At 44.7% G+C, this 16,409-nt stretch overlaps 1 protein-coding gene across 2 annotated transcripts in view; it reads left to right on the top strand.

Annotated features, from left to right (window-relative positions):
- The first annotated feature begins 3,700 nt into the window (after nucleotides 1–3,700).
- bicc1a (BicC family RNA binding protein 1a) overlaps nucleotides 3,701–16,409 on the top strand; it is a 182,022-nt gene continuing 169,313 nt past the window's right edge. For both annotated transcript variants that reach the window (XM_060933407.1, XM_060933406.1), the window contains exon 1: nucleotides 3,701–4,098. In XM_060933407.1, coding sequence (XP_060789390.1) covers nucleotides 3,837–4,098 — 262 coding nt within the window. In that variant the 5' untranslated portion in view covers nucleotides 3,701–3,836. The remainder of the gene's footprint in view (nucleotides 4,099–16,409) is intronic.

Below are 16,409 nucleotides of genomic sequence, written 5' to 3'. Positions count from 1 at the left end.
TGTAATATGGTAAGTGATCATAATAATTTGGAATATACCATAATTTAGCTGTTTGGTAATTTATTATTAAGCACTAAAATTAATGGTATGATTAATGAGACTGATTCCGTGAGTGATTTAATGATAAAATGAGACTGATTCAATGAAAATGATTCAAATGAGACTGATTCAATGAAAACGATTCAAATGAGAATGATTCAATGGTATGATTCAAATGAGACTGATTCAATTTAATGATTCAATTATTAACCTTCAGATTTAATGAGATTGATCACTCAATTAACCAACTGCACCTACACATGTCAAGAACATAACCTCGGCCTACAACAGTTTCTTTAGTATTCAGAACAAGAACATTCATTTGGTATATAACCGTTCGTTTTCATTTTGGAATCCAGGCGACTTTTAACTTGTGAAAACAAAGAGCGATAACAAAGAAAGAAAAATGTCTTGTTTCTCAGAAATAAATCTCAAAATGTTAGGCTATGTGAAACATTTCATCCTTTCACACACGTAATGTCCCAAACAGCAGTGGCACACAGCTTTGCGCATTCAGTTTGACAGCCATGGGTCAACTTACAAGGGCACTTTCCTACTTTTCTGGAAAGCGAAGTCATTAATTAAATCATTGAACTCAAGCTGGCGTAGCGTGTGAAGACATGGTGGACAGTGATCATATTGACAATGACGGGTGATTTATGTGATGGGACAAGGTGGGCTTCCTTACGGGTGGCGAAATGCATCAAAAATGTTATCAATATGATCAAAACTTCTGAAAATATCGTTTCATATTTTCCGATCTGGGGCGGCACGGTGGTGTAGTGGTTAGCGCTGTCGCCTCACAGCAAGAAGGTCCTAGGTTCGAGCCCCGGGGCCGGCGAGGGCCTTTCTGTGTGGAGTTTGCATGTTCTCCCCGTGTCCGCGTGGGTTTCCTCCGGGTGCTCTGGTTTCCCCCACAGTTCAAAGACATGCAGGTTAGGTTAACTGGTGACTCTAAATTGACCGTAGGTGTGAATGTGAGTGTGAATGGTTGTCTGTGTCTATGTGTCAGCCCTGTGATGACCTGGCGACTTGTCCAGGGTGTACCCCGCCTTTCGCCCGTAGTCAGCTGGGATAGGCTCCAGCTTGCCTGTGACCCCGTAGAAGGATAAAGCAGCTAGAGATAATGAGATGAGATGAGATTTTCCGATCTCGCTACCTCCGAGGCCCTTTAGTGGCCGAGGCCCTGGGCAGCTGCCCATGAAGCTCATTAGGATAACGCGTCCTTGAGTGACATAATGACGTGGCTCCCCTTAGCACCCCGAGCTATGGAAAAGCAAACTGGTTCTCAGCTGGTTTGCAAGTTGAATGAGTTGTGAACCAGCACTGGAACTGATTTTGTGGAAAAGGGGTACCGTATATGTGTCAGCCTTGTGATGATCTGGCAACTTGTCCAGGGTGCGGTCCAGCTTGTCTGCAACCCTGCACAGGATAATTGGTTACATATGATGGATGCAGGGGCGTATCACCCGCGGGGGATGCGTATGTTTCATCCCCCCCACTTTTGTTGAAACACAATTTCATCCCCCGCACTTTTGTCAGATTAAAATGGCATCATTATGAAAATTATACAGCTACTATAAAATGTGTAACAAGGAAGTAAACTATTGCCATAACGTTAGACAAAAAACAGCCACGCAATGGACTCAAAACAGTTTTTCTCACCCGACCAATCAGCAGTTGCGTGAATATAATAGCCAGTTTGCGTAGCGTGCCGAAAGCGCTCAATAATACAGTATCTGTCTGCAGAGCTGCAGAGCCAACACCAGTTTTACCGCTCCTGATTCACCGTTCCAGGTTTGACGTCGCATGCGGTGCTTACTGTGCCTGGCTCTGCGGCTCTGAAAGCAGAAGCTGAAAGTAGCCTCCGAAGGCTGAAAACGTGGCTGCGAAGTAGCATGACACAAACACGTCTTAATAGTGTAGCTGTGTGTCATGTTCAGAAGAACAGACTTGACCTGTTGGACAGACAAATGATTGCTCAACAATTTGTTTCTTATAAGGAGCAAAGAAAAAACACATTTGGTTGTTTCAAACACAAATAGTGTGTCAGGGTAAAGTAAGGTTGTCAGGATTTGTTGACAGTGATGTTAAATAGTAGTAGTTACTAGTTGTAAAGTCAGTTGAGGCAAGTTTTTTATTACAAGTGTGTGTGTTTGTACCAAGTCTACTTTTCATGCATTATAACTGCTTATCACTTTTTAGAAGAGTTTTTCAATTGAGATTTAAAGGCATTTCAATGAATGTATGTTCAATAATTGTTGTACAGTAATGTTATTTGGCCATTAAGTGTTTGTTGTATGTGTAGTCTATTGCATCATTTTCAAATTTTATGCATTAAACCTGATGTAATGCATGATGCAAACAAGTTTTGTACACGAGTTTGAATAATTAAAGACATTAAAAGCAGGAACTGCCCCGTCTTATTTGAATGCTATACTAAAGAGGTCCTTCCAGGATGCTGCGCTTCTCCAACATGAACTGATTAGCCATGCCTCCTGCTCACACAAAGCGATCCCAGTCCAAACCGTTATGCATGATGGTGTATGATCTATACACTGTCTTGGGCTCATCTCATTCATCTCATTATCTCTAGCCGCTTTATCCTGTTCTACAGGGTCGCAGGCAAGCTGGAGCCTATCCCAGCTGACTACGGGCGAAAGGCGGGGTACACCCTGGACAAGTCGCCAGGTCATCACAGGGCTGACACATAGACACAGACAACCATTCACACTCACATTCACACCTACGGTCAATTTAGAGTCACCAGTTAACCTAACCTGCATGTCTTTGGACTGCGGGGGAAACCGGAGCACCCGGAGGAAACCCACGCGGACACGGGGAGAACATACAAACTCCGCACAGAAAGGCCCTCGCCGGCCACGGGGCTCGAACCCGGACCTTCTTGCTATGAGGCGACAGCGCTAACCACTACACCACCGTGCCGCCGACTTCTTGGGCTATGTGAAGTTTTTGGTTTTGTTTATATCACTGTGTACCAGTGTAGGCAGCAATACTGACATCTCTGTTATAGAACAGTAGAATTATCACTCAATACTTTTTGCCTTCACTTACTGAATAATTACATAGCCCTGGCAGTAACAACACCAAAACCCAACATAGATCTCTGCATGAAATGTCGAACTTGGCTGGAGTCAACTGGATTTATAGGCTTTCTGCTGTCCTCCCTTTCATTTGCATCCATGGACCATGGGGATGAAAAAGTTCCATATCGGTCATTGACAGTACATCGCAGTGTACACGCCGGGCGTGTATATAGCCATAAACCGATTGGCTTCCCCATTCCAGAACACCCCCACTTTTGGAAAGCTTGATACGCCCCTGGATGGATGGATGGATGGATGGATGGAAGTATTTGCAAACCCGTCCCGAGCTGTAGTATGACCAGGGCCTTAGGTGTTCACATACTTTTGGCCAGGTCAGGTTTTAAAACTAAAACTGGTTGATGTACTGCAAAAGAGAAACGTAGTATTTTAGCTCAAGAGAAGAAGAAGAAGGAAAAAAAAAAGTTTATGTGATGGTTGTGCGCATGCGCGGGTTACTTTGGCGCTTAAAAAAAAGGTTTAAAGTAGGCGTGGCGATGGATGAAAAGTAGGCGTGGCGATGGATGAAAAGTAGGCGTGGATTTCAGGCATGGAAGTAGTCGGGGAGCTTCTTTTCCCAGTAAAGCACTGGGAGAGATGGTTGCGGGTGAGAGGGAGTTCCTGAAGGAGCGAGCTGCTGCTTGAGAAGGAAAAGCTCCACTGACGCACTGGAATGTTTCATCTTTTCGGTTTATGAAAGTAAATCCCAGTCTGAGTGAGGTTCGGAACTGTGTGCGTGTTGAGCGGCGGTTCCGGAGCGACATGGCCGCGCAGCGCGTCCCTCTGAGCGGCTGCTCTCAGCACTCTGACCCGGGCTCCAACAGCGAGCGGAGCGCTGACTCCCCTCTGCCCGCCTCGGAGAGCGACTCGAGCGGCCACGTGTCTCCGCCCGACCCGGACTGGACCGAGGAGAGGTTCCGTGTGGACCGAAAGAGACTAGAAACCATGTTATTAGGTAGGTTTTATAAATAAAATATATAACTTGTAGAGAGAAAAAAAACTCCAACATTATCAACATAAAAGTCTCCAGGACTGTTTTATTATTTTAATAATATGTAAATGTTCTTCTCACTTCTGAGTGTAACTTGTTAATTTGTTACTTTTTTACTTTGTTACTCTGTAGTGTCACTTTTTTTTTTTCTAAGAAGGTGATTTCTAGGAATTTATATAGTCGGTCAAAATGTTTATTAAAAGTTGAACATGTTTTTGTTTGTTTATTTCTACCTCTTAGTTGGCTCTGAACAACAACAACAACAACATAGAACAAATATTGCCTTTTACCTTAAGTGTATCCACCTAGTGTTCAACCCAACACCACTTCAGTCTTCCTTTTTTTTTTTTAGGCCAAATTAATGTTTAATATTCCCATTTGGGAACACTTTTTTTTAATGTGTGAACTCCTTAACTAAGTTAAATTAAAGGTGCCGAGTGCAGCGTTGAATTCTGGGTAAAATGTTCTATTTCTGTAGCTGTTGAAGTTTTGAGATGTTGTGCTACACACGCACGCACTGTGTATCCTATGTGTAAACGTTTTCCTGAGATAAAAAGTGTCCCGCGTTTTACGATTCCAGAAGCACGTGAGCAACTCTCATCTCATCTCGTTATCTCTAGCCGCTTTATCCTGTTCTACAGGGTCGCAGGCAAGCTGGAGCCTATCCCGGCTGACTACGGGCGAAAGGCGGGGTACACCCTGGACAAGTCGCCAGGTCGTCACAGGGCTGACACATATGGCCCTTTTCCACTACCCTTTTTCAGCTCGCTTCAGCCTGACACGGCTCGCGTTTCGACTACCTCAGAGCGGCACGACTCAGCTCGCTTCAGCCCTGCTCAGCACCCAAAACTCGCACGGTAGGGCTGAAGTGAGCCAAACCGAGCCGAGTGGGGCTAGGGGCATGAGAAGACACTCCACTGTGCACTGATTGGTGAGGAGGAGTGTCCTCACACGCCCACACACGCCCCGCGAGCACGCTGGGATCTGTAAACCCGGAAGAAGAAGAATTACGGGAATTTCTGAAGCCTTATGCGCCTCGCCTCATCTATACGCTCTTGCCAGTATCTGTTGGCGTTGTCGGTGACAACAAGCCACAGCACCAAGACCAGCAACACTAACGACTCCATGTCCTCCATGTTTATTGTTTACTATCCGGGTCGTGAGACTACCACTTAAAAGGTCACTGATGTCACCGCCTAACGACATCACGTGACGTCCACCCACTTTCGCTAACTCCACCCAATGTGTCCACCCACTTCCAGCCAGCATGGTTCAGCGCGGTTGTAGTCGAAATGCAACCCCAACAGCCCCACTCAGCTCGACTCAGCCCAACTCAGCACGGCACGGCTCAGCCCAACTCAGCCGCGTTGGTAGTGGAAAAGCGGCAATAGACACAGACAACCATTCACACCTACGGTCAATTTAGAGTCACCAGTTAACCTAACCTGCATGTCTTTGGACTGTGGGGGAAACCCATGCGGACACGGGGCTCGAACTTGGACCTTCTTGCTGTGAGGCGACAGCGCTAACCACTACACCACCATGCCGCCCACGTGAGCAATAGGATACAGGTAATTTCTTTTAAGAAGAAAGAAGAACCCTTTATTTGTCACATGCACAGTGAAATTCAACCCATCTGAAGCAGTGAACACACAGAGCAGTGGGCAGCCACTCTAGAGCACCCAGGGAGCAGTCAGGGGTTAGACACCTTGCTCAAGGGCACTTCAGTCCAAGGCCGCCCCACGCTAACCTAACTGCATGTCTTTGGACTGTAGGGGTAACCGGAGCCCCTGGAGGAAACCCACGCAGACACGGGGAGAACATGCAAACTCCACACAGAAGGCTCGAACCCGGACCTTCTTGCTGTGAGGCGACCGTGCCGCCCACCATTTCATCCAATAGTTGAGATGTTTTCGTCCAAAGCCTTTTTTCATATGCACTGTCAATTATACGATGTTTCAGGTATTTGTTTGTTCGAAAAAAGGAGGAATTCTTGATGGAATTTGGCTGAAGCAAAACGTTTTTTTCTTTTCGGCGCGTAGTTTAACCACTCGCCCAACAGGAGTTGTGAAATCTAATGGCAAGTAACAATCGCCTTAGACTCATGTATTCATATAAAATCCAAGAAATATTCGACAAAAACTCCTTCCTTGTGCATGTTGGGGCCCGCCATTGCAGACTGGAATCTGCGAGTGTCAACTTTGGGTGCGTTCGGCTGGGGAGCGATCGTTTTTATTAGACCAAACTGCATAGGAAATCTATACTCGCACTTGCTAGGTGTCCTTTCTTGGGATGCCAACTATTACGTATCGTGAGTTGGCCTAGTGGTTAGCGTGTCCGCCTCTCAATCGGGAGATCTACTCACAGTCGGGTCATACCAAAGACCATCATAAAAATGGTACCTACTGCCATCTGGCAAGGCACGCTGCAATACAGATGTGAGTGGGGAGTCAAACTCTTGCGGTTACCAGAGGACTAGCCCCCCGCTGTAACCCTAGCTATGTAATAGGCGAGAGGCCGAGGGCTACAGAAACGGAGATTGGCGACGCCCTATGCGCCACATGGCGTGGGAAGGACTTTGATTGATTGAACTATTATGTGGATGTCAGTCCTGTGCACCTGAAGGACTCTTGCACGTGCGCTGTTAATGAGGCTCACCTGCACATGATCAAGAGGCATCAGCGTGCCTATATAAAGACTGAGAAAACGCATGTTCAGTGCGAAGTATTGCACCACATCAGCATGCATTCCTGAGCTTTATTCTCCTGTGTAGATTCCCTGGTTTTCCTGTTCTTAGTTTCTGTTTTGTTCTCAATCTTGTCGCACATATTGTCACCACGTATAAAATAATTGATAGCGCGTATGAAAAAGGCTTTGGACGAAAGGCCTTAACTGTTGGACGAAGTGTCCTGATCCTGAGCAGCAAAATCACGTGACCCCCGTGCGGTGTGTTTTTTTGATCTACTTTTAACTAAAACAAGTTAGCATAGGCAAACACGGCGGACTCTGCTCTCCCGGCAGCAGAAAAGAAAAGGAAAACTTGCCTAGTGAATGTAAGTGCAAGGTTAGATGAAGTGCCATTTTGCTGGACTGATAACTAAATCATTCTAGCTAGCGCTTGGCTATCTTAGAATGCACGGTAGCGAGTATGGCGTTATACACCTAATGACTTTGATCTTGCAGAGAAAAGATATATTTGTCTTTTGCTTCACGGATCTATTCGCGAATGTCAACCACAACTTGCATCCCTGCGACTCAAAACTCTCCGGAGTCACGATGTTTTCCGCACGTTGCTATCTTGGGCCAAGTTTACATTAGACCGTATCTGTCTCGTTTTCTTCGCGGATGCACTGTCTGTTTACATTAAAACGCCGGGAAACGGGAATCCGCCAGCGTCCACGTATTCAATCCAGATCGTGTCTGGTCCGGTGCTGTGTAAACATTGAGAATACGCGGATACGCTGTGCTGAGCTCTAGCTGGCGTCGTCATTGGACAACGTCACTGTGACATCCACCTTCCTGATTCGCTGGCGTTGGTCATGTGACGCGACTGCTGAAAAACGGCGTGGACTTCCGCCTTGTATCACCTTTCATTAAAGAGTATAAAAGTATGAAAATACTGCAAATACTGATGCAAATACTGCCCATTGTGTAGTTATGATTGTCTTTAGGCTTGCCATCCTTCCACTTGCAAGTGGTAAGTGATATGCACTGGGATCACACACACAGCGGCTCAGTCCCGAATCACTGCTCGTGCGCTATACTCGCGCGCTCTGTGAGCTGCACAGGGCCGGAGTGCGCACCCTCCAGAGGGCACTCGCTGTTCAGGGCGGAGTGATTTGGAGCGCAGGATGCCTGCGGAGCCGAGCGTATCCGTGTATTGGCGTTGCTATGTGCACGCGAATCGTGTATTGGTGTTGCTGTGTGCACGCTAATCGTTTTAAAAACGTTAATCTGATGATCCGCTGATACGGTCTAATGTAAACCCCACCTTGATGTGATGCAGTTTCATAGTTATGCTAATTAGTTAAAGCTCCTCGCGTTTGGCTGTTTCCGTAGCGTTGTACTGTTTACCTCAAGAGGGAGGAAAACGGTCCTAAAATGGAGAAAAGCGACCCTCAGGAGATCAAAATGATCACGTTTCGTCCACATGATATTGTTCTTGCGAGACAGAGGAACATGCCATGCGCAATTTAAAAAAATAAAATAAAATGTCAGGTGACTTTGCAGACGGGTGGCACAGTGGTTAGTGCTGTCGCCTCACAGCAAGAAGGTCCGGGTTCGAGCCCCGTGGCCGGCGAGGGCCTTTCTGTGCGGAGTTTGCATGTTCTCCCCGTGTCCGCGTGGGTTTCCTCCGGGTGCTCCGGTTTCCCCCACAGTCCAAAGACATGCAGGTGAGGTTAACTGGTGACTCTAAATTGACCGTAGGTGTGAATGTGAGTGTGAATGGTTGTCTGTGTCTATGTGTCAGCCCTGTGATGACCTGGCGACTTGTCCAGGGTGTACCCCGCCTTTCGCCCATAGTCAGCTGGGATAGGCTCCAGCTTGCCTGCGACCCTATAGAACAGGATAAAGCGGCTAGAGATAATGAGATGAGAATGAGACTTTGCAGACAGTACCTTCCGAACATTTCACCGAGTTGTGTTCTTGGTGTTTGAGGTGTGTACGTGCATTACAGCAGTTCACCACTAGGGGTGCTTGAGCTATGATAAAATTGTGATGGTAGTGTATTTTGATGGATAGATTACAAGGTATAATAAGTTGTTATGCGTCTGATTTGTTGTCTTTATGCAGGATTTTAGTCCTCGAGAGTCTTAATAATGATAGGAATAGGGACACGTGTCTCCGTCACTAAGAAGAGGTTAGAAGAAACTCTTCTGGATAGAAGACAAGCTAAGGTTTTTTTTTTGTCTTAACATCCCGAGAGAGAGGCTGCTGAAGGGACGCCATGTTTGTAACTGCTATAACAAGTATTTGCAGGAATTAACCATTTTCTGGACAAAATATAACAATAAACGAATAAAAAGTACAGCATTTATTCTTTCATCAATAAAAACTGTAGTAGTTGATTAATTGCTGCGGTACAAGAGGAACAAAACACTTCAACAGGACGTGCTGTCGTTGAAAAAGAATTAACCAGGAAAGACTCGCCGAGATTAAAAATCGCTTTTACGCGAGCGTCCTGGCCAAGACGGGCAGCAGCACAGTTAACGAAGCATAGAACCAAAACATGCGTCCATACACACATGAAATAATTTACAGAACGTTACACAACGAAGAGAGAATTTTAAAAGTAATGAACAAAAAGTTCATGAAGAATCAGTATACCAAAAATTCAGGTGAAACATTTATAGCTGGATGTTTGTCTGCAAATCATTTAGAAGAAGAAGAAGCCTTTATTTATCACATGCACACTTCAAGCACAGTGAAATTCATCCTCTGGATCTAACTCATCTGAAGCAGTGAACACGCGCAGGCTGCCCCACGTTAACCTAACTGCATGTCTTTGGACTGTGGGGGAAACCGGAGCACCCGGAGGAAACCCATGCGGACACGGGGAGAACATGCAAACTCCGCACAGAAAGGCCCTTGCCGGCCACGGGGCTCGAACCCAGAACCTTCTTGCTGTGAGGCGACAGTGCTAACCACTACACCACCATGCCGCCCAAAAATCGCTTTAATACGTGTTATTAGTCATATCAGGTGAAAATTCAAATTCGATCCAAATGGCTTGAACGTCGTCTCATTGAACGCAGAACATTTTACTTTTTTACAGAATGAAAATACGTTTATCCGTTCTTGAGATATTACAAATCGAAGATTGAAGAAACGGTGTAATTTTTCGAAAATTTGCCGTGATATTCTGTATGAGGGTCACATGGTCCAAAATGGGCCTCATTAACCAATGAGATCAAATGTTTTTTGTTAACATAGATGGTTGCGTACTGAATCAAAAGTTAGTAAAAATCAATTACGCTAATTAGTATTTCATTAGTATTGATTATGCTAATTAGGCAAAAATGTTAAATCGGTAAACTCGATTAAAAACGGTTATTTCTAATTCCCTCTTTGTGCTCTGTAGGTTTGTATTTCACAAAAGTTAGGGCCTACTCGTGTTTACGTGAAAGAATATAAATTATTATTTCGATTAATATTCACAGCTTTCAAAGCGAGCCTCGAAAAAAACTCTGATCCACATCCAATCAACAATTCACGTTAATTGAATTGAAATTGACACTCGCGTTTCTGACTTCCGGGTTTTTAAAAATCTCGTTCCGACCAAGAAGATTTCAATCTTTTTCATCCAAACACCTCGAGTTATATTTTAAAATAGTTATTTATTGACATAAATCAGTTTGATTTGAAAAAATAAGTAGGTAGAAGCTATGAAAGCTCACTTCAGAGTCTCCCGTGAATCATAACATCAAAACTAGCAGATGGAAAAAAGCGAGAGCGAGAGAACCTCCTTATAAAAGGGAGTCTGATTGATCTTCGTGAGTAATCCAGTCGGAAACTGATAGAGAGAGAGAGAGAGCCTGACCACTTTTTCGTGACTCAAAAAGAAACGCACTGGCAGTTTCCCGACGTCACGTGCGCAGTTTTTACTCTGTTGTACCGACTTCACCCTGCCGTTCCTCCCAAAGTACTGAACAGATCTTAACCAGATACTTTTCTTTGGAAAGCAGAGATTATAAGCTTTTTAATGATGGTATTCACGATAGAAAATATTCGAGTTAAGCAATGACAGATTTGGAAACTTAGATGAGCGACTAAGTACCATGCACCTGTTCCGGATCACAGCGCACGCTTATAAAGACTCTCTAAATACAGATTTGGCAAAGTATATGTGCTGTATTGAGTGCCTAACATTACCAATCTTTTGTATCTGCGTATTACTTTTCTGGTTTTGACAGTGACAGATTTGGAAACTTAGATGAGCGTCTGCGTGGACAATTTTCACAGCATGGCCAGCGAGCATCTGATACACCGACTATAATGAGACCAACTCTTTAAGTTTCAGGTCAGCTTGTAATTGAAAAATGAGCAGAGGGCACCGAAAACTTAAAGGCCTTTTTTCCTCAATTCAGTACGGACCTTTGGAACAGATCCTGTGAACAAAGACTATAACTGTTCACGGTTTTTTTTTTTTTTTTTTGGACAAACGTACACTTGAAAGCACGATGGAAGTGGACAAGGCAGACCAAGCAACACGAGCATACGCCAAACACTGATGAGTCAGAGCTTTGAAATTTGTGGCGAACCTTCGTGCTCCATGGTAATCCGTGTCAAGAGCATGTAAGCTCTGAGAAGATGCGTGCATATAGATCACATCCCCGTAATCCAACACGGACAGAAAAGTGGCAACAACAAGCCTCTTTCTGGCCTCCAAGGAAAAGGCAGGACTTGATTCTGAAATAAAACCCTTAGTCTTTTTACCAGCTGTTTGAATATAATCTGATATGCAAAGGAAAGAGAGCCATCAATCTAAATCCCGAGATATTTGACTTGGGATACCGGTACGATCCGAGAACCCTGTGAAGCGATGACTTGTGGCAGGTTTTGAGGCGCTGATTTTGCATTAGAAAGCAACATAAGTTGAGGTTTTTTTTTTTTTTTTTTTTTTTATCTGCGTTTCAGACGAGCTTTAAATCCTAAAGGTTATTTTGAAAAGTATCGAGAGCTAGCTGGAGTCGAACAAGAGCCTGGGATGGTGTGGTACTTCGATTTCATAAATGCGGTGAAATTTAGTTCCCTTAATTTGAGGGGATTAAAGCAAATAACGTGCATGAAATCGCTTGCTTCGCGCAGACAGAGGAAGTCCGTGTGCGCGCATGCGCAGGTTTATCTTTGACCGTGCACTGACAGTTCCATCATCCTGTCACTAAACGAACAGCTGATCGCACCGAGGTGCTCGCTGAGCGCCGATTATTTATTAGTTTGGTCCTGCGTTTCCTTAGCCTGGGCCCGCCCATCCTAACCGTGACGCAACACGAGGGCCTGTTGCGAGCTTAGTGTGGCCAGGCAAGCTATCTACAGCTCTTCCAAGCTCCCGAAAAATCGGGAGCCAATCAACTTTGAGCATCTCCAACGGCCCTGGGTAGAGGCGTGTTCAAGGCAGTGACGTAGTAGAACTGCGACCGGAAGCCATAGATTGTTTACCGAATCTATGCCGGAAGCGCTTCATTCACTAGAAACATTACGAACATGGAGCAGCGGCAAGCCTTTGACACAGCGGTAGATGCTGTATTGAAAGCATTCAACGGGAAGTTCTCATTGAAAACGGAGCAAAGAGCAGCCCTGGAGGTATTTATCTTCTTCCTGTTACTCAAGCAGTTTCCGTCGTGTCACATACGTCAGAGGAAAGAGTGATGTGATTGGTTTAAGCTTCGTCACAGCCTTTTCTGGCTTCGACCAGTAGCAAACTGAGGCATTTCAGGGAGGCGGGTCAACCACGCGCTTTGGGAAACGGTTGGGCTTAATATCTTTGCCAGACCAAATGCTCGCAGAGCTTTGAAGTGGCGTTAGCCAGACTAGCGTTGCCTTTCCTTCGTATATAACAATGTCTTTTCTTCTCGCTTTCTTTCCGTTACTGTAGTCGGCCTTTCACACACTCACGTCGTCCTTTTTTTTTTTTTTTTCTTTCTCCTGTTTCAAATTTGTATCCCACAATGCCTTGTGTGAACAGGGAAAGCCCACCATGTCATGCATGGCGTAATATCTTGAATTGGGTCATGGTGAAACAGGAAAAAAATAGCGGAGAATTTAGGGCCATGTGGCCTTAAATTCATTCATTGTTCTATTTAAAAAAATTGGAAGTCTGTAAGTCGAATTCCATAGCTTTCGGTCCACTAAACAAAAATAACTGGGTGTCGGGGGGGGGAGTTCTTTTTATGACTTACACTTGAAAAATCTGAAAGGCAGTCTAGCTTTAATTTCAATCCGTGAGCCGGTTAAAGACTCCAGTACAGATTTGGATGGAAATGGAGGTCACGCGGTCACCTCACATCTCCAGGGTTCCTGGTTCAATCCTGAACGCAAATGTTCTCGCAAAAAATATGGCTGTAGGTTGATCTGGGTGTGATATATTACTGTATGGGTGGGACGGAGTGTCCAGTGGATCGTACCTAATGCCAGTCTGTATTCCCGGGATACGCTCTGTCACCACTGGACCTCCAACCAGCACGAATGAAGCGAAAGTTGTTCGGAATGTTATCCCTTACAGCTGGGCAGCATACCGAAGCGGCTTCGAGTCAGTCAGCGGGATCGTTTCCAGTAGGATCAAGTGTGACGCAGCGATTCAGTCCAAAGTAGGCGGAGCAAGCAGCGCGACAAAGTCGAGCGAGGTTTAATTTTATGCAAATGAGAAGTTGAGAGTTGGAGTGAGGGAACGATTGTTAACCAAGAAAGATTATCCAGTGTTCAGGGTGCACAGATTTTCTTCCTGATTCAATCATGTATGGTTGTGTGCAAAAGTCTTGGCGCCCTTTTTAATAACTCTGACTTTTTACATCGAGTCAGTACAAAAACATTTTATTATTAATGTTCATTAAAAATTTTTTTTAAACAACTAGATTCAGCTGATTTTAATGTTAAAATAAAAAAAATTTTGCTTCAAAATGATTATATATATATTTTAAATTAGATATTAAACAAAAGGTTTTTGCAGGTTTACTAGCCAGCCGTACAACGTATCATGGTATAAAGTATTGTATTACGGTGTGATGATATCTTGTCGCATCATTCACAGATTTTGAAATTGTGATGACCAAGCGGTGTTCCAGGTTCGTTCCGACACTAGTCGCAGTCTTTTATTTATTTATTTATTTATTTATTTTCCTTCAGGATTTTAAGTTTCTAGCAAAGCAACTTTAATTTTGACTCGAATGGGTGGTTTTTGTATGCATTTGCGAGCTAGCATGTGTGGATACACATCACATTAGCCTTACACTAACCATGACGACAAAGGCCATCGTAGAATGATTTGAAAGATGCGATGCGCAAAGCCGCTGCTCGAGTCAACGCAAGGTTAGCCCCGCCCACTCAAAATGGGGGAAATATGGAAGTCCAAAAAGGCTGTTGTCGGTAACGGCGCTGAAAACACGGCCGCTCGGGACTACAAAACCCAAGAATCACAGCGCCCTTGGTCACCTGACTACTAATTACATCATCTGTTTCCCATTCAGCTATCATCACCTTGCCTATATAAGCTCAGCTCTCACTTCCTGATTTTGCGAAGTATTGTTTCATGTTCCGTGAGCCGTTTGATTTCCCTAACTACGATTCCCACTAGGGTATTAGGCAGAAAAAGAAATTTACCAGTCAAAAATAATATTTTATATAATCCTGATAAGCGCCGCAGGTGCGAAGACGAGCGCCGCAGGCGCGAAGTCCCTCTAGGGGGGTCTGGGGGCATGCCCCCCCAGAAAATTTTTGAAATTTAGACTTCATTTCCTGCATTCTAGGACATTTTCAGGGTGAAATGGCGTGTAATTTTTGATCAGAAATATTGCATATTTTTACTTTGTATTTTTTTCAGTTTCACTCCTGAATGTATCAGATGTATGTATGGTGTTTGATTTGGTAACAAAAGTGAAAAGAAAATAAACAACAATGAATTGTATATAATCTTTTGATCTAGTTACAGTATTTAATAAAAAAAAAAAAACCAACAGTATTCTATTTTACCATACCCCAATGAAACCCCCTTGTTAATCAATGTATCACACATACCTTTTCTGTCTTTTTGTGGAAAAACGAATCAGTTTTTGTCACATTCAATTTGGGGCGTTTGTTGGGATTCATCTTGATCCAGAAGAGTGAGTCAGCAAAAAAAAATGCGGTTCTCCCGCCAAGAAAGAGGAAACTACAACGCAGGGTGTTTGGCAATTTTCGACCAATCAGAATTCGCGATTTATTCAGTCCGCATGTTACAAGATTCAGTGCGGGCCAAAGTGGCGGAAACGATGAAATATTCTGATTTTTCATTTCAAGTTTTCAGTATTTTTCGTATTAAACTGTGTTTCTTACGATTTGTAAATGATGGCGGAACCACACACGGACTGGTCATCGGGAGTAGCGGGAGTTTTCCCAGTGGGCCGGTGGTTCAGTGTGGGCCAGCGGAGAAAAAAAAAAAAAACAGTTGCGCGCTGGCCTTTAATATGATAAGCAATGTTAACAGTTTCTTTAACAAACTGTTAACATTGCTTATCATATTAAAGGCCAGCGCGCAACTGTAATAAGCAATGTTAACAGTTTGTTAAAGAAACTGTTAACATTGCTTATCATATTAAAGGCCAGCGCGCAACTGTTTTTTTTTTTTTTTTTTTTTTTTTCTCCGCCGGCCCACACTGAACCACCAGCCCACCGGGAAAACTCCCGCTACTCCCGATGGCCAGTCCGTGTGTGGGCGGAACATAACTGGATTTATCGGATGACATGTGGGAGTATTCATGTGCGAAAATTTTCGGCATTATCGTCCGTTTCAGTATCCGTCTGTGTGTATACTTGCCCGTTGAAATCGGCAATCGCCCGTCAAATTTACGGGTGGACGGGTCTCTGCCTAATACCTTAATTCCCACTCTTCAATTTGGCTCAAACTGCAGTTTGCGAAGCCCCCGGTCTCCCCTGCGCTTTGCATCCGTAAGTGCCTGCACTCTGACAGCGATGAGGGTTGTCTCATCTCTAGCCGCTTTATCCTGTTCTACAGGGCCGCAGGCAAGCTGGAGCCTATCCCAGCTGACTATGGGCGAAAGGCGGGGTACACCCTGGACAAGTCGCCAGGTCATCACAGGGCTGACACATAGACACAGACAACCATTCACATTCACATTCACACCTACGCTCAATTTAGAGTCACCAGTTAACCTAACCTGCATGTCTTTGGACTGTGGGGGAAACCGGAGCACCCGGAGGAAACCCACGCGGACACGGGGAGAACATGCAAACTCCGCACAGAAAGGCCCTCGCCGGCCACGGGGCTCGAACCCAGGACCTTCTTGCTGTGAGGCGACAGCACTAACCACTACACCACTGTGCCACCCTGCGATGAGGGTTGGTGTCCCAGTACTGTTATCTCAAGACTTATTCGCTCATCCAGCCAGCAGGCGATTAGCTTATGCCGTCGTGCTGTCCGGCGTCGTCCATGTTTCACGAAAATTGCTTCTTTTTCAGTTCTTCCCTGACTTTTGATTCTTTCTAGCATGAAGGTAGGGGTACCTAGGGTGCATATAACTTCTACCCAGATATGCTTCCTTACAATTATTAATGAAGTTGTG

This window comes from Neoarius graeffei, chromosome 11 (genome assembly GCF_027579695.1).
Source record: "Neoarius graeffei isolate fNeoGra1 chromosome 11, fNeoGra1.pri, whole genome shotgun sequence".
Taxonomy (NCBI): domain Eukaryota; kingdom Metazoa; phylum Chordata; class Actinopteri; order Siluriformes; family Ariidae; genus Neoarius; species Neoarius graeffei.
This window is presented reverse-complemented; position numbering and strand designations above follow the sequence as displayed.